Here is an 18,511-nt window from a genome sequence, read left to right on the forward strand (position 1 = left end):
CTGCATTCTATATATATAATAACACCTATGCCTTCTTGAATAAAAATAGGTTAGCTTAACAGTTACTTTATAATCCTGAGAAAAACGAAATCATGCCACATGTTAAAGGCTGACATTTGAAATGCCAAGGTCTCATTATTTGGAAGAGAGAAAATGATCATGAAAAAGAGAATGATTCAGCCCAGGTACTGATAGAGTAGGCAGTCTTCAAAAATTAGTGAAGAAAATACAATCATATGAATTCAAGAAAAGAGTAGAATTTATTTTTAATTGGTGTGCAATACCACCAAAATGATGGCTGAGTATAAATAAAAACATTAAAAGCTTTGAGCTCTACAGATTATCTTAGACCTGGGTGAACACAGCTTAAAAAATTTCATGATTTCATGGAATTGTTATTATACATCTCCAACTGCAAAAAAAAAAAAGTGACCTCAATTTCTCTGCAAGCTTGTAAATCAATAACCCATAAAAATCTATGGAAAATATAAAAGATAACCATAAAACCCTCTAAATTTGGTTTTGCTCATAACAAGTTTTGATTTTCAGATGCAAACAAACACAAAGAAGGAATCAACATGTTTGTAAATTTAAACCGGAAGGCAAAGTCTCTATGAAAAAAAAATAAGCTCATGGAAACCATGCAGAATAGCCACAGACCTCCTGGGAATCAAATATCTAGACCCAAATTTGTTAAAGTAAAAAAAAGCCTGAATTGCTTTAAATCTCTAAGCCCATATCTTTCTCAAATGAAAGAAAATGAAAAGAAATTTGAAAGTTCCTTTTTTCCTCCCGTAAAAACCATCAGAAACCCAAAAAGCTTTTTAGGAGGCAAAAACAAAAAAAGAAAGAAAAGAAAAGAAAAAGCTACATTTAAATGATATGGGCTTCTGCCATCACCTACTAATAATACCAAAAAACCAAACCAGTAATATTTTGAAAAAAGAGACATTTCCGAAGAAGATACAAAATAAACTACTCAGGGGTGACTGAGGATTAATTTTCTTGCTTGATATGATGCCTGAATTTTTTTAGTTTGTTTATTTATTTGTTATTTTTATAGTGATGGAGTCTATGTTGCCCAGGCTAGAGTGCAGTGGCTATTCACAGTTGTGGTTAGAACCTACTACAGCCCAGAGTTCCCCAAGCAGGGCATATAACAAGAGGTGAGCGGCGGGCCAATGAGAAGCTTTACCTGTATTTACGGCTGTTCCCCATCAATGGCATTACCTGCCTGAGCTCTGCCTCCTGTCAGAGCAGCCGTAGAATTAGATTCTTAGAGGAGCACGGACCCTACTGTGAATTGCTCAGGCAAGGGATCTAGGCTGTATGCTTCTTATGAGAATCTAATGCTTGATGATCTGTCACTGCGTCCCATCGCTCCCAGATGGGACTGCGTAGTTGCAGGGAAACAAGCTCAGGGCTCCCACTAATCCTACATTATGATGAGTTGTATAATTATTTCACTATGTATTACAATATAATCATAATCAAAATAAAGTGCACAATAAGTGTAATGTGCTTGAATCGTCTTGAAACCACCCCCCCCACCCTGCTTTATGGAAAAATTGTCTTTCACAAAACCAGTCCCTGGTACCAAAAAGGTTGGGGACCACTGCTGTAGCTTCCAACTGTTCGTGGACTCAGTGATTCTCCTGCCTCAGCCTCCTGAAAAGTGGGGCCCGTATCAACTCTGACACCTGAATTTTCTAACGAGCCTTAATTATCATCCCGCAGAAAAGGCTGATGTGCAAGTGAAGTGCGCTGCCCCTTGCAGGGCACATTTGAGGCACTGGCAAAAATTACTGCCCTCAAATTCTTGTATGGTCTGAATCTGACATTGCGTTGGTAGCAGGGGACAAAGCCATTTATTTCTCAGTGAGAGCTGGGGCTTCAAAGGCAAAAAACCTCCAGAGAGGAGTCACTGTGGCTGAAATTCACAGAGGCAAAGCAATTGAGTACTCAGCCTATTTTCGAAAAATCCTGCCTGGTGGCATGTACAGGTTGGGTTGAAGTAGGAATAGCATGAGGAGAAGAGAAGAATGGGGTAGTAAGAAGCAACCCCACCGACTTGACAGTCCGGCTAAATCAGTGTCACCGTGTGTGTGTGTGTGTGTGTGTGTGTGTGTGTGTGTGTGTACTGAAATACCGAAATATGCACATGAATTTATATAGGTGTCTTGTTCAGGTTCTTCCCTCTCTCCCTCCTCCCTTCTTCTCTTCCTTTCTAATGCCTGCAGCACTCACAGAACATCAATAGAAGAACTACACAAAACTACACAACCAGCAAATAATGTCACGGTCACTATCTCCTTCATGGAAACACTCCACCTTGGATCAAATACATGCCCCAATTACATCTTTCATTTAAAAGTGAACCTCTCCTACTGGCTACTACCTCAAATAGCATCAAAGCAAAATGAAACACAGCTTTTAACAACGCTGGTAACCATGGAAACATATCATTAAAGAATATATAAACAGGAATGAATAATTAGATGAGAAATTTATTTCTACATTTATCTTTTTGCAAGACCCAGGAAAGGAAGCTGTCTTTTACCTCTCACCTCAAGTTGGATACTTCCTCTTTAGACTGTCTTTTAATTGAAAAATAAGAGAATTCATAAACGGGGGATTTTAATATTGTGTAGCTCAGCAGACAAATTTCTTTGTAGGCAAGTGACTGAAGACTATTGCATGCCCACAGTGGTCTAGATATGACACTGAAGCAGCCACGAGGTTTGCTTTAGGGATGTGAAGAAAAATCTGACTTACACCATGGGGAGAAGGGGACAGCAGTTATTAACTGTTAGCAACGGGAAACATAAGTTGCCTAAGCAACTGGGAGGTAATCTACATAGCGGGAAAATAGAAGGGAGAATCTGGGTCTTACAAATTATTTAAATTGCATTGTCAGGTAGGCAGGATCACCTGTGCAGGGCATCCAATGTCATACCTTTGCACATAGGGCAGTCCCAAATAAACTCTATAATGGTCTAAATTGTTCACTAACTTAAAAATTGGAAAGAGCTTCTGAGACTTACGCCTGGGGTTGTGCATCAGAATCACCTGGTTAAAGGGGGACAGTAGAAAAATACAGTTTTTAGTATCCCACTCACCTCTAGGAATCTAATATTTTAAATGTTTTGCTAAGTGACTCTGATGCAGTTAGTTACTAGACTGGTGTTTAAGAACACTAACCTGGGTCAACTTCCTCTTTGGAAGGCCAACAGAAGCACGCTAGGGCCTAGAGCAATTTTGGTAGACTGAGTTGTTGGTCTGGATTTTTCTCCTCCCTCTTGCAATGTCATCTCCACCCCTTTGTGGTGGCGTTGTAGTGGGCTGTAGAATCTACAGTTTGCTCTTGGCCTTGATCATGTGGCTTGCTTTGACTAACAGAATGTTAGCAAGCATGGTATGAGCAGAGGCTTAAAATGTGCTTATGTGCTTTGTCTTTCTCTCTTGGAATCCTGCATTTTTCGTGAAAAGAACCTACATAAGGTAATCACTGGACAAAGGAGGGTGAAAGATATGCGAAATACACTTGGACCTCTCTGCAGCTTGGAGCTAAGCCTAGCCAAGCCCAGCTGAGATTAGCCTCAACTAGTCAAATTTGAGCCAACGTGTTTATTTGGTAAGCCACTGAGTTTTAGAGTGGTTTGTTACACAGTATTATTGTAGCAGGAGCTGGCTAATAAAAAAAGTAGTGATTTATCAAAAATTAAGTCAGCATTGGAATTAGAAGTTAAATTTCCTGAATCTCAGGCCCAACCTTTTTCTACCGGTCCGTGACGCCTATTTTTCCTTTGCTTCCTTTCCTGGACAGGATTAAGCACAGGTGTCCATTGCCTTCGAAAGGTCCTTCTGCTTGACCTACATCGCCTAGATTCCTGTATTTCTGCCAAGCTTTCTCATTAGACCTTACCTTTCCCTACATCTTATTCTTATAGAATTCTGCTTTCAGCTTTCAAAGAAGACTAAGAAAGCTCAAACTAATTTTTACAGTTCTGTTCAGAGGTAACAATGTACTTAGTTAAACACTTCTAGATAAAATTTCTTCTGCATATGACCTGAGGCTGACTATAGATTCAATGCCAAAGGTAAGAATTTAAGTATGATACGTAATGGGGAAAATATTTTTGGGTGAGTGTCTTTAGTGTTTCTCAAATTATGTCTAATCCAAATACTACAGAGCCTGGGATGCTTTCAGGCACTCTTCATGCAAATAATTCAGAAACTCTCTGCCTGACAGGGCCAAATAAATAAATACACTATAAATATAGGCCACTAAGAGAAATGTTCAGATGGTATCTGCTTTGTTTCTTTCTGTGGAAAAATTTTTCACATAGAAGCAAATCTTCAGAGAAAACATATTTCTCCAGAAAATGTAGGTGTTTTGTTAAAGATAAAAATTATTTTCAGTTCCTTGACCTTACTTTGCCTGTAGTTTCATGTTGAAGATTTTATATTTATTTAGGGTTGCTATCTAATAAATTTTTACCATGTAAATGACTGATATTGGGATGATTTTGCAATATCGAGAAGAGAAACAAAGAATAGAAGAGAAAAAAGTTGTCATTATTAGTATAAGTCATCAAGTCCTGTTCAAGACTTATTCTACGTCATCCTCTGGTTTGTTTGGAGAAATCTATTCACTTGCTGCTGCCTTGATTGTCATGTTTCAAAGAAGCAGTTAGCAGGCTAAGAGCTTGGAACTTCCACGGAGACACCTGTGAGTAAGGTCTATTGGAAATCTGCAACTTTCTGCAAAAATTCTATTGATCCTGTGCTTGCTTCGGCAGCACATATACTAAAATTGGAATGATACAGAGAAGATTAGCATGGCCCCTGCGCAAGTATGACACGCAAACTCGTGAAGCGTTCCATATTTTTACATGGACACAGGGAGGGGAGCATCACACATGGGGGTCTGTGGGGGGTGGATCTAGGGGAGAGATAGCATGGGGTGGGGAGTTGGGGAGGGATAACATGGGGGAGAAATGCCAGATAGAGGTGATGGGGTGGAAGGCAGCAAACCACATTGCCGTGTATGTACCTATGCAACAATCTTGCATGTTCTTCACATGTACCCCACAACCTAAAATGCAATAAAATGTATATTAAAAAAAATTCTATTGATCCTAAATTCAACTGAAGCACAAAAATTGTTCACAGTTGTGAACTTAAAACACGTGCATACACAACTAGAAAAATGTTCACTGGATTCATAATCACTGATGTTTAAAATCATAGAACTGTGCCAAAATATTTCTGTGTCAAATGTTATCGGTTTGAGCTTCATGTCAAACCAATATTTAATTTGATTGATTGATTGAACAAATCTCTATTGAGTGGCTTTTCACAATGCGTTTTGATGGCAGTGCATTTTGAAAGCAGATTGACAAAAGGTGGTGTATAATTTAAGTACCTTATAGTCCGTAGCTTTTCCTGTTAAATAGTTTGTGCTACAATCTATGCTCCTTGAAGACAAGATAATGTCTATTTTGTTCAGTCCTGTATCTTCAACATACAGCACACGGCCTTACATACAGTCATTAAGTAAATATTTGTTGAATGAGCGTGAATGGCAAATACAATTTGAGAGTAGATAATAAAGGCATCCACTAACTTCAGGAGAGTCTGGACACTATTGCAAAGGTTTCCAGCTTGAATGACCACGGCGCAGTTTACGGAGGCACTATGTCACAATAACATTGTGGGTGCTACTTTTTGCTTTGAGTGTTAGAAGCAGTAAATGCCTCCTGGCAGGCCTAATAGCAAAAAAGAAAAGGGGTTGTTACAATAGTGACAATCATCTAAAGAGATGGAGTCGTAAAAGCGTGTTAGCCTGTGGTCTGTGCACCCCTGAAGTCCATAGAAAGGTGTTAGGGACCCACGAACTATGAACCATCTTTGAGCATGTGGCTGTGGAAAATCTTTTGTCTCTCAGTTCAGCCAGCTTCTGGTTTTGTCCCTTGAGAGTAGGACTAATCACACCAAAGAGATATTTCTTTTTGGTAAGCTGCCTTTGGAAAGCATGTAGGCCATTGATAGCTTTGAGATGGGAAACATTTCAATGCCAAGTGCAACTTGAATTGGATGGGAAGTCTTGGTGTTCTCTGCACAGATGGAAGACCTGTGAAGCTGGCACTGCCTCAGTTCTGCTGCTTCACTGAAGAAAGATGCTCCACATGTCATGCTTTCTACACGGGCCTGTGTTGGTGTCAACAGCCCTTCCAACAATCCAAAAGAGGTCTTTCTACTGCTGTGAAAGTCTTCAACTTCTTCAGAGCCAAGAGCTTGAATTAGTGCCTTTTCAGTAGATCTTTGTTAAGATAACAAGAGCACACCATGAGGTTCTTTCCTTTTAGAGAAGTTTGTTGACAATCCAGAGAAGAGATTTACGTGTGATTTAGTTTGGTTAATTTTTTACAATTTTTTAAGAGAAAAGAAAACTCCTTCTTAGAATAACTTGATGGCGAGAAATTCCAGGACTAGCTCTCTAATGGCTGATATCTTAGGCACATAAATTAAACAAATCTTTTGATTGAAAATGCTGAAGTTACTATTAGAGATCCTGCCAAAAAACTGTAAGCTTTTTTTTTTTTTTCCAAGCAGCTACTCTAAATGAGGCGACTGAAGTCAAATAACAATATGGATTTTCCAACGCTGAAAGTGAGACTGGCGAAGTCTTGAGTTTCTGGGGACAAAAATTAACAGACACTTGGCAAGTGGCTTATCTCTCATGAAGGTCACTTTTTGTTCAGACAGCCTTAAAATGGAAACAAATTGCTGACATAGATAGCCTTGATGATCTAAGCCTAACAAAGATGACCTCATTTACTTGAGGACAAAGGAAATGATGTCTTACAAATTTAAGTTGAGAATTTTGGTAATTCTTGATTCATGCTGACCCATCAAAGATACTGTGTAGTCCTGGAGCTCTGACTCCACTTGCCGGTAGAGACTTTGTGAATCAGGATCTTTCCTGTTATTGGCATTAAAATGAAATGTTGACATTGATGCAATATGAAATATTTCAATTCCTCAATCTAGAAAAACCACAAAAGCCTTTTCACAAGAGTGAGAAAACCATACCTTTCTGTGAATGCTGTTTTGGTATTCTGATTATGTATAGGAGCTCAATTTCCAATCCAACGAGATAAAAAGTAAGCACATATTTTGTGTGTATGTGTTTATGAGTATTGTTCTCTAGGTTGCTGCTTGTAAATGAATTAGATTCTCAGAGGGTTCTATAGCTCAAAAAATTAAAAATAAAAAACGGAAGGAAGAACCATTAAGGCAGGGGATGAGCTGATCAGGCAGCATGCCCCTGTTTAGTGGGGTTCCTCTGCACTTGTTTTGTGGGAGTTCCGTGATATAATTAGCTGTTAGCTTTTCTCACTTCACTTTGCTGAGCAGTGCAGACCAGGGTTGGCTCTGTCAGTCACATGACATGAGTTAAAGATACACACATGAAAAGCTTTGTGGCTCAGAATGTGGCTGAAAGTGAACGCAGCAGAACAGGATAGGGGAGCAGCAGATGCAGGAAGCCTGCTTGTTTGTTTTCCTCATGTTTTTAAAACCAGCCCTGGTCTAAGGAGCAGGGAGAAGTGGACTAGACTTTAATATAAAGTTCTACTTGTAATAAAATGAGTGTAGGACCAATACACAAATACTGTAGGGAAGCTGTTGCAAATACAGCTTATTCTCAGCACGACTTCCTACTTTCTATTTTGCTAATTAGTTCAGAATTGTGGTGAGGTCTCCAGGTGTTCTCAAGGAGAATGGCTGATTACAGATGCCTGGGTATTGGGCTGCAGAGGCGTTGCATGCAGGTACAGTCATGACATGTTATTTTCAACCCTCTCTCGTTCTGAAGAGGTGACACTATTATAGGATAACATGTGCGAACACTTATTCAAAGTGATATATCCCAGTGTGAGCTGTCATATAATATAGCGCTTTTTGCCTTTCTTTTCCTTGCTGGGTTGATGATATGAAAAACGTTCTAATGCAATCGAAAGGTTCTTGGGTTCACCAAGGCAAAGGTCCATTCATTTGCATCTGAGAGTTTGTAAGTCAACTATCTATAAGAGCAAATATAGACTTGTTCTCAAATTTTTACATTCTGAAATTTTCCATTTCCTGTTAAGTCCTCTAAGAAGAATAAGCAACTAAAAGGGTATGGATTTTATATGGTTGAAAGGAAGATATACAGTAATGTAACTTCTTATAAAGCTGGTGAAACCAGTGCCTGTCTATTTAACCTTCACGGATGCCTACAAAGTGCATGCAGATATAGTCTCCAGTCTGCGATGTGTAGGGACGTTCTGGAAGTCATCAGTGAAGCTGCTCTGGTAGATTGGGTAGTGGGGCATATATATCTTTAAAGATGGCATAGACTTGGTACTCCTTGGCAAGCTTTAAAAACCCCCTTCTGATTTAGGACAGAACAAGGTTTAGGGATTCAAATGTATACATTTGAATCAAGATCAGGGAGAAGCTGATTAGCAGGAGGAACTATATAATGGGTGAGCGATCGGTGTGGCGTGCTGATGTTGGGACTTGATAGACGGTGTTAATTTATAGAATTTATCAGCAGGAAGTGATTTCTAATTATGTTGCTTCCTTTTCCCTCAAAATTTGTGACATCATTTTGGAGGTGCCTAAATTTTGGATAAGATTTTAGTGCTAAAATGGGCTTTAAGAATAAACCTTCTCAAACACTTTATTCCAGCCATCCTCACTTTCCAGCTGAAGCTCCTCCAGAGACCCACTTGCCCTAAGTCAGTATCTAGTTGGTATTAGGACTTGTACCAAATCAGACCTCACTTCCAAACGAGAGCTCTTTTCCCTTGTACCAAGTTACTTCCAATCAGGAAAAAGAGAATACAAAGAGAGCTATTTTTTATCTTTTATTACTGCTTAATAGTAAAATATTAAATTAATCCCTTTTTGTATTGCAAACATGCATGCATTGGTAAGTGGAGATTATTTTCCTAGTCTGAGGTAAATAAAATAGGGATATGAATGTTCTCTGAGAGCTAAAGGAAACAGAAAAGGGTTTTTTCACATCAGATGGATAATGTGCTGACATGATAACAAGATTTGAAGGAGGCATGTCTCACACGTGAGTGTAAAAACTGAATTATCACGCTCGTGAACCACAACATGGTCAGACAAAATTCTTATTTACAAAACTCCCAGGGTCTTACTTTGTCTCAGGTTATGATGATATTGGATCTATTATTTTCTTAGTTCAATGTAGAAAACACAACAGGTACTCAGATATATTTGTTTAATGAATAAATTAAGTCAAGCATTTGCTGGGGACCTGGTATAAGCCAGGCCTACTGAATATTTTCCAATCCTCAAGATTCACAACTCCTTTCTCACCTCTCTTAAATCCTTTATAAAAGCCTCCAAAATCCTTTATAAAAAGTCCTCTTTGTATATCTGTAGCCATATTATTTGCTTATTTTTCCCATCTGGCATTTTTAAACAACTGCATAGTTACATGTTCATCAGCGATTACTACTGTTTGTATGTTCCAGATTCTCTTAGGAAAGTCTTAAAATTATCAGAGAAGTAATAGGTTGTTTTGGGATTAAAATTTTGTCTACCTGGAGATGAACTTTTGTTTTTTCATTTAAAAATAATCACGGAACTGAAGTATAGTGGGATTAATTTAATTTTTTTTTTTTAAATAGAAGATAAATTAATCTCCAGATAGACAGAACCATGTGAGTTACTGGAAATTGAGTATGATAAACTTAACACTTTAATGTCTAACAAAGATAACATATGATACAGAGAGACAAAAAACTAGGGGCCAAGACACAGTAGTGAAAATGTGGTAAAAAAAAGAAAAAAGACCCAGGAAGCTTGAGAAGCCTACTGATGATTATTTCTTACTTTACAATTAGTGGCTTAGAACATCTTATTCGGGTTGGTTCAAAGGGTTTGTATTCAATTAGATGAAACCATCTCAAAATACAAAGAAGTAGCTCCATACGGTAGAAGAAGAGGAGACATGCAGGAGACAGTTGGCTTTTGTAGTCGATTTTCAAATATTTATAACAATTTCACTGGAAATGGGTTTTCATGAGGACTCACTAGAAACAACGAGATGGAATTTTTAAGGGAGTAGAAATTCACTTTAAATGAGGAAACCACTTTAATAGCAACCTGGATGTTACTTTTGTGGTGGTTAAGTGAGCTCTTCATTTTGGATATACTTAATCAGAAACTTACTGACAGCTTGTTGGGGGAGGGTAAAGCAGGAAGAGATTCATGTGTTATAAATGAGACTGAGCTAATAAATCCAAAATTTTTCTTACAATTCTAAGAAATTAGGACTTGCTTCTTGGCATCTGGTTGACCTTTGGGATGACTTCTTGCTGCCATTTTGAATAATAAATGAGAAACAAGATCCGAAATTTGCTATTGGCTAAGTGTTTCAAAGAGTAAATTGTAAACAAATACATCTGATCTTTCCATTTTTCTTTCATTATGTAATTAACATTACTTCAAGTATCTGTTTTTACAGGCCATAGATAAATAAGAATCTATGAAAATACAATGTTCATATTTTAAAGGGTCATAGCAGCATGCCTGGAAAAGTAGTTCCTGGGATCTCTAAAATTTATATTGAGTTGTAAAACTAAAGTATGGGCCACAGGTTAACAACCTTGAATTTTGCCCTTAGAATTAGTCTTAGAAAATCTACTTCCTTATGAATACATTATTATTCAGTAGCTTCCTTCTGATTGATAGGCCCAGAGCTACCTTTTTCTGCAGTTTTTTAAGCACCAATCTTTCATTTTGGCTCTAAAAATAAGATGGGCTTCTCCTCCCTAGTTGGCACATCCATTTTTACCTGCCAATACAGTTTGATGAGCTTGCTTATGCTCTGTTCACTTCCTCCACCAAGCCAGAACATGTAGTCAGCAATCATGGCACTCCTAAGAAGGACAGATTTAAAACAAAAACAAATGTATAGAACAGAAGGAAAACCATAATAAGCAGTATATACAAATCGTGAGGAAGATAATTTTTAATGTATAAATTTGTCTAGACTAATATTAAGCAAAACACAAAGCACATTTTAGAATGTTGAAACTAGGGTTTTTTGGGGGTGTATATAAACTAAAACTATAAAAGAGAAGCAATAAGCTATTTGTCTTCTAGATGGTTTTAAAAATTTATACAGTATAAGAAATATGAAGATTATGAGAGAATGTTTTGTTTTGATTGCCCTATATTAAGCTTCAAAGCACTTATAAAGTGACACAGATTTTATGAACTTTCAGGTCTTCAAATCTAGCATAGCATATATAGCTACCTATTAGATTGGTATTTAAGCATATGTCAGATTTGACCTCAGTTAAACCTTATTCACTGCTGAGTAAATTAGCCTTCTGAAAACAGAAAATATAAAATCTCCAATTCAAGGAAGAATCCTCTCCCCCAAAGTTTGTGTGTAATTGAATTGATTCTAGTGTCTAGTGTGTACAATTGCTGCATTAGTCTTATTAAGTTGAGGGGATATTAAAAGCTATTGTGCAATGGATATTAATTCATTACTTAGTACCCTTTGGAAAAACAGTTTACTTTTACGACTGTTTCTCTGCTAGGTCTCTCTATTTCTTTTCGCCAGAGATTCCAAATCCAATTAAATGTGACTAGAAGTAATTCCAAATTGTCACGTTAGCCAATTAAACATATAATAATCCAGTGTACCTAATCACTAGTATCAAAACTTTATTTAAGTAGAGCTATCACTATGCACCCCTGAATGTTTGTCTTATCTTTGCCTGCAGATATGTGTAGTTTCTTGACATCATTGTAAATTGAATTAGAAATTTTCTTTTTCTAAATATAAGTTGTCTAAGGTATAGCAACTATAAACATACTCTGTTAAAAGAATTTAAATGTTTAGATTCTTCTTCAGGACAGACAAAAATTAGGACTCTAAAAATCAATGGTGAAAACAAATACCACCAACTGGAGGATTATTCAGCTCAGTAAATACATGTGTCTATACAGTAGTATTGGAAAGAAGCTGCCCACTGACATTTCAAGATAAACGACAATAATTTAAGAATAGCTAATATTTTAAGAATCCTTTTATATTTCCCAAAGCTCTTAATGATAGGGTAAAGAGAGGTAGGAGGTTTTGATGTGTAAATATGAATCGGGCAGAAACAAATTATAAAAATCATAGACTGTAGAGGGGCAAAAGTGCATTTCAAATGTTTGCATTTTGATAGAAGCACTTGGAAACATTTTCTTTTCATGACAATTTAAAAAGAAAGTTTACTTGACATGGAGGTGCCTGTTATTTAATAGAAATTCATTTAATACATTCTGAATTTAAGAAATTGATAAAAAATATAGAAATTTAATTTTCAAGGACAACACACCCTATGTTTATAGAAGTTGGGTACGCTTAGGTGACGATTTGGTCGGCACTGTGATTCCTTCTACTGTTAGCATTTGGATTTATAAATATGGTTCAACAAACATTGCTAAGAAGTATGCCAGCCATTAGTTAAACCAATGGTGGGCAAGCTTTTCCTGTAAAAGACCAGTAGTAAATATTTTAAGTTTAGTGGGCTATGTCGTCTCACAAGTACTCAATTTTGCTTTGCAGAAGCAGCTACAGACAATACCCAAACCAATTAGTGTGGCTGTGTTACAATAAGATTTTATTTACAAAAAGGCTATTGGGGTAGTTTAACTCTACAATAAGAAAATTGACAGGTTGATCAAGCCATGGTGGGCATTTATATAATTGTCAATCAATAGTTCAATGCAGTGGGTACACATTCCAGCCACAGGGCCCCTTAGATATTTCAATCTGCTATTTTCTCTTCAACGGACAGCGTAATAGGTACTAAAATTACTGAGCAGAGTCCAGTAACTAAACTTGACAATTTGAAACATGCAAAAATGTAAAAGATAATTCTTGATTAATTAATAGTGGCTTGAGTCAAGTCAAAGCTAAATTGAAAAGAATTTTTATAAAGTTTGTTATTATAACTTTTGGGTTAGGAAAATTGTGAAAGAGAAGGAGGTAGATCACCCTAGTGGGTTTCTAAGGCTTTCCTGACTTTTTAATGCTTTTGGTAAGTTGGTTTTGTGTTTGCCATTGTAAAATTAGGATTTTTAGCATTTTTATTGATGTTTTTGAAAGTTGCTTTTTCTGTAATATTATGTTGTCACATTGCTTGCTACAGTCTTAAGTACACTTTTTCACCTGGGGGCTCAAGTCTATTTTTAAAGGAACACAGCTCCAAATTTATATTGAAACCGTGAAGAATTAAGATGCATTGAAATTCGTTACCCGTCATACCTCAGTGAAGCATAATTATTATAAAAGCAAAAGGATATTAGAATTAAATAACAAAAAATGATTTCCTAAAGCTCCATATTGGCTGAGATGTATTTCATAACTATGATGTAGTTCCTTCAGTACGTGGCGTGTATTCATAGAGCTGCGTTCATGCTTGGGACACAATTTAGATTGCAGTTGCTCCAAGTTCCTTTTTCTTCCCAGTGGAAATGGCAGATGTGCTTTTACCACTCACCTTCCCTTGTCTGGTTCCCTATTGTAGCTCTGCCCCACTGCTCAGCCCTCATGAATCAGTGAAAATTAGTGAAATGATATGAAAAGTAGTGCATGGAAATTACATTATGTCATGCAATATTTGTGAGGCAAGAGCCATGGGCTTTTCATTATGCTGAATTTATAAAGGGCAAGATAATTCATTGATCAACCCATTGAGCATCTGTAACGAGTCAAGTACCATGTGAGAGCCTGGTTCCGGCAGACTCATCCCATGAATCAAATGTAAATAGAAACCCATCATTCTTTCTATTCTCTTCAGGTATCTCTCTACCATTAGAACAATATCTAGGTACTAGTCAATGTGATTCAATGTTGCTTCCAACTGTTTTCATTTCATTGTCAGGATTCTATTCATCTTCTTTTCATTAATGTACGGAATGCTGTACCTGCACTGGAGCTATAAGATCATGTTAGTCAAACCCTTTTAACTGACAATCAGTGGCTTAACATCTGCTAGTTTTGAGGCTTTCTGACGTGATAAGCACCATGTTAAGCACTTTGTGGAGCAGAGTGTAAACCTAACCCACCCGCTTCTGCACTAGATCCCATCCGATTGCGCCTGCTCATGGAAACTGCTCACCAAGTCTCTCGCTATTCCAGTTTTCTTTTCACTCTTTCCATTTCCCATTTTCTCCTGGAGCTTTTCTGCCAGCATACACAAACACTGTTGTCTTTTCCTTTTAAAACAAAACAAATACCCCAAAAGCTAGTCTTGCTCCACTTCCTCCATTCCAATTACCACCTGAATTCTTCTTTTCAGTATTAAAAGGCAAACCAAAAAAACCTCACACTCCTGAAAAAGCTGTGTGCATTCTCTACTTGAAATTTTTCTCTTCCTGTTGTCTCTGCGACTCATTCCAGCAGGGCTCTCATTCTCTCTTTTTTTTTTTTTTTTTTTTTTAAGACAGGGTTTCACCATGTTGGTCAGGCGGGTCTTGAACTCCCGACCTCAGGTGATCCACCCGCCTTGGCCTCCAAAGTGCTTGGATTACAGGCGTGAGCCACCACGCCTGGCCAGGGCTCTCATTCTCACCATGTCACTGAAACTGCTTTTGTCAGTACTGCTAATAGTCTCCATATTGCCAAATGTCATGGTTCAATTTCCAAGCTTCATTTTCTATGCATTCTGAGCTGCAAGGCATACACCAGCTCACTCCCTCCTCCAGTGTACACTCTCCCACTTGGCTTCCACTGTACCATTATTTCTGGATTTCCTCCTAACTCTCTGTTTGCTCTTTTCAGTCCACTTGCTGTTATCTTCCCATCTCCCTGGATTCCTAACTTTGGGGTGTCTCAGGATGCAATGCCTGGACCTTTTTCTTTCTTGGTGAATTCATCAGTTTCATGGTTTTAAATAGCATCTATACATTGACAAGTCTTATGTTTATATCCTGAGGCTAAACCTCTTCCTAGATCTGCAGAATCTTGTGGAAACTGCCTTTTAGATGTCTCTACTTAGACACCTAATAGGTATGAAATTTAACTTAATCATCTCAGAGACACAAGTCTTCCTCACTTCATCTCGCCAACCTTTAGTAGTCTCCATCTGTCTAATTTCTCAGACAAAAACCTTGGTATCACCATCAGCTCCTCTCTCTCACATTCCCTATCCAATGCCAGATAAAATCCTGGTCAGGCTCTCTTTAATCTACATCAGAATCTTGCCACTTCTCACCACCTCCAGCATTATCATCTGGTCCATAATCACTCATCTGGATGATTGCAATGGTCTCCAAACAAGGCTCCCTGCTTCTCCAGCCGTTTATTCTCAGCACAACAGAGTGGTCCCATTAAAATTAGGGTGCTAGAGCAGGTCCCTCCTGTGCTTAAAGCTGCAAAGCCAAGTCTTTCTCAGAGTAAAAAAACTAACCTCTTCATAATGGCATTTGAGTCCTATATCACCTGGTCACAAGCTGCTTCTCTGACCTGACTTTCACTGCCTTCTCCTTAGCTCACTCTGCTCCAGACAGAGTCCATCCTGCTGTTCCTCACAAAGAATGGCCATACTGTTGCTTCTGGGGTTTTGCCCATGACAGTCCTTCTTCTGAAATGCTCTTTCCTTAGATGTTCTTATGATTCCCATGCTCACCTCCTTCGGTCTTTGTAGGTGTCATTTCTACAGTGAGAACTACCCTGAGCAGATTCTGACACTATCCATACCCTCACTTGTTGTACGTTTTTCCATAGTACTTATCACCATTCAACATAAGGTTTATTTTATTTGTATTAGTTTCTTCTTCTTCTTTTTTTTTTTCTTTTGAGACGGAGTCTGACTCTGTTGCCCTGGCTGGAGTCAAGTGGCACAATCTCGACTCACTGCAGCCTCCATCTCTTGGCAGTCCACAGGTTCAAGCGATTCTCCTGCCTCGGCCTCCTGAGTAGCTGAGATTACAGGTGCCAGCCACCACGCCTAGTTTTTTGTGTTTTAGTAGAGACAGGGTTTCACCATGTTGGCCAGGCTGGTCTCGAACTCCTGACATGGAATGACACACCTCTGCCTCCCAAAGTGCTGAAATTACAGGCTTGAGCTGCCGAGCCCTGCTATTTGTATTAGTTTTGGTGGTGTTTATTTGTGTCTTCTCCTACTGCAGGAGTCAGCAGATCATGGTCTGTGGGTCCCATCTGGTCTGCTACCTGTGTTTATAAATGACGTGTTAATTGGACACAGCAATGCTCATTCATTGGTGCACTGCTTACACATTGTCTATGACTGCTTTCATGCAACAAAGGCAGAGTTGAGCAGTTGCAAAAGAAACCCTATGTCTCACCTCACAAAGTGAACGATATTTATTATCTGGTTCTTTGCTGGAATGTAGGGTCCCCAGGGGCAGAGATTTTTGTCTGTTTTATTTACTGCTTTGTCCCTTGTGCCTAGAACAGTGCTTGGGGTGGTAGCCACACAATAAATATTTGTTGAACAAACAACTACACATTATCTTATTTATTTACATAAACTAAAAAATTAAATTCTGTGCTACAAAGAGCCTGAGACTAACAGAATTACATAGCTTACCAGGATTCTAACAGAAGCAGCCTGGCCTTAGAGCTATCTCACAGTCCATATTTAAGAGAACGCTTTTGTAGTGAAAGCGGCATGGTAATGGAGCGACAGAATGGGCTTTGTCAGTCTAATTTGTCCGATATGGAATCCAATGCAAAAATTAGCTCATATGAAAGCTTAATGAATGCTAATGGATGCTGATGTATTTACGGCATAAATTGAAGAGGAAAGGTATTGGAAGCACATTGGCCTAATGTGTTGATCTAAAATTATTTTTAACATGATGCTTTCAGTCACATGTTAGCAATGATATATTCCTTGCAAGGAAATCTTCACATTTTATTTACTTAATACATCTGTTAAGTACAAAAGGGCCAGAATCTGGTTTTTAAATATATGCCCATATAAAATAAAAGGTTTTTATATTATGAACTCAGCTGACCGTGAATCAAATTTTGTTCCTATAAAATGGCAAATACATAATAAAATAATGTGACATAGTATTATTAATCAAATAGGTACCAGTTTTATTTTCCGGTTTTATTTATTTATTTGTAATTACTATCACAAAAGGATTATGAGAACAAGCGCATTTACGTTAGGTGACAAATGAATATTTCTAAATGGACTGTGCAATTCTAAGAGTATGAGAATATATTATTGATATTTCTTACGGCCTATGTTCAGATTCAAAATTTATAACATTTCTACTCAGTGTGGCCACATGGTGGTGTAAAACAATAAGATATGGGTAAACAACAAAAAAAAATCACAGCTCACAATCAGCTGTGTGGTCTCATTGGGCTGACTGGCTGAGACCTTGAAAAGTCATTCCGTTCATCACCTTGCCTTTAGGCAGGATCACACTTAAACCTTTCAAATGAGACTGATGAGAATCTATTCTGTTTTAAAGACCTCCACAGAAGGACACTGCTCTGCTTTCCTCACTGATTCCAGAGTTTCACAGTCATAAATAGCAGCTTCTGCAGTTTTAGTCGGCTGGCTTTAGTTTTCTCTCCAGTGTTAATGCTACCCCACTACACTGTATTCTCTGAACAGAAGTTCTAAATATCCTCATGATAATTTATTAATCTTCTTTGTCTTATGTTAATTAATTAACCCCAGTTGCTTCCGTCTTTCTCCAGTGTCCTCTTTTTTTGCCATGAGTCAGTTTTGTGGTGGCCTTTGCAATTTATTTAGGTCTCTCCTTGTCTTCCTTCTACAGCTGGAAATTGATCTCTCTCAAGAGTCTAAGGATAATCTGTGATCTTTATATGCAACTATTTCATTTATGTAATTGGTATAGGTACTTCTGAGAGGTGTGTGTATGGGATCGTTTTAACTACAGACTTCTTTTGTATTATCAATATGCTTAGGAGGTTGTTTCCTTTCTCCTAGACTTAAAAAAGTTCAAGAACATATGTATATACGCTGTTAATTTTAGATAAATTAATATTGATGCAAATGTATTTTTCTTTTGAATATAAGTACACACTAATATTAAAGACGATATTGTTATGGGGAGAAGTTCTGAACTAAAAATTCATTCAAGTGAACAGACACACACACACACACACACACACACACACACACACACACGAAGCATCTTTACGTAGGCTCACATATTTTCCACACAGCAGCCAATCACAATGTTCTTCCAAAAAATGTAAAGGTAAATTACCTCAAAACTCAAGCCTCCATGGTAGCCTAAAATTCTTAACAGGCTGGTTTTTCTCTTCAGCACATTTTCCATAACCCTTCAGTCAAGCACGCCCCTCACTCTGCCCCCAACATGCTATTCCTAAACCAGAATCTTATCCTTTTTCTAAATAAGCTTCACATTTTGTCATTACCTATGTCTACTTGCTTATTGC

At 37.9% G+C, this 18,511-nt stretch overlaps 1 protein-coding gene and 2 non-coding genes across 3 annotated transcripts in view; 1 reads left to right on the forward strand and 2 right to left on the reverse strand.

The window, feature by feature from the left end:
- SPATA16 (spermatogenesis associated 16) overlaps positions 1-18,511 on the reverse strand; it is a 246,538-nt gene that overhangs the window by 76,468 nt on the left and 151,559 nt on the right. The window contains exon 5 of the mRNA XM_017514109.2: positions 10,883-10,967. Within this exon, the coding sequence (XP_017369598.1) occupies positions 10,883-10,967 (85 nt within the window). The remainder of the gene's footprint in view (positions 1-10,882; positions 10,968-18,511) is intronic.
- LOC119468874 lies at positions 4,787-4,893 on the forward strand. The gene has a single exon (XR_005197665.1). It is a non-coding gene; the product is annotated as a U6 spliceosomal RNA (small nuclear RNA).
- Positions 9,076-9,179, reverse strand: LOC119468876. The gene has a single exon (XR_005197667.1). It is a non-coding gene; the product is annotated as a small nucleolar RNA U13 (small nucleolar RNA).

This window comes from Cebus imitator, unplaced genomic scaffold (genome assembly GCF_001604975.1).
Source record: "Cebus imitator isolate Cc_AM_T3 unplaced genomic scaffold, Cebus_imitator-1.0 Scaffold516, whole genome shotgun sequence".
Classification (NCBI taxonomy): Eukaryota; Metazoa; Chordata; class Mammalia; order Primates; family Cebidae; genus Cebus; species Cebus imitator.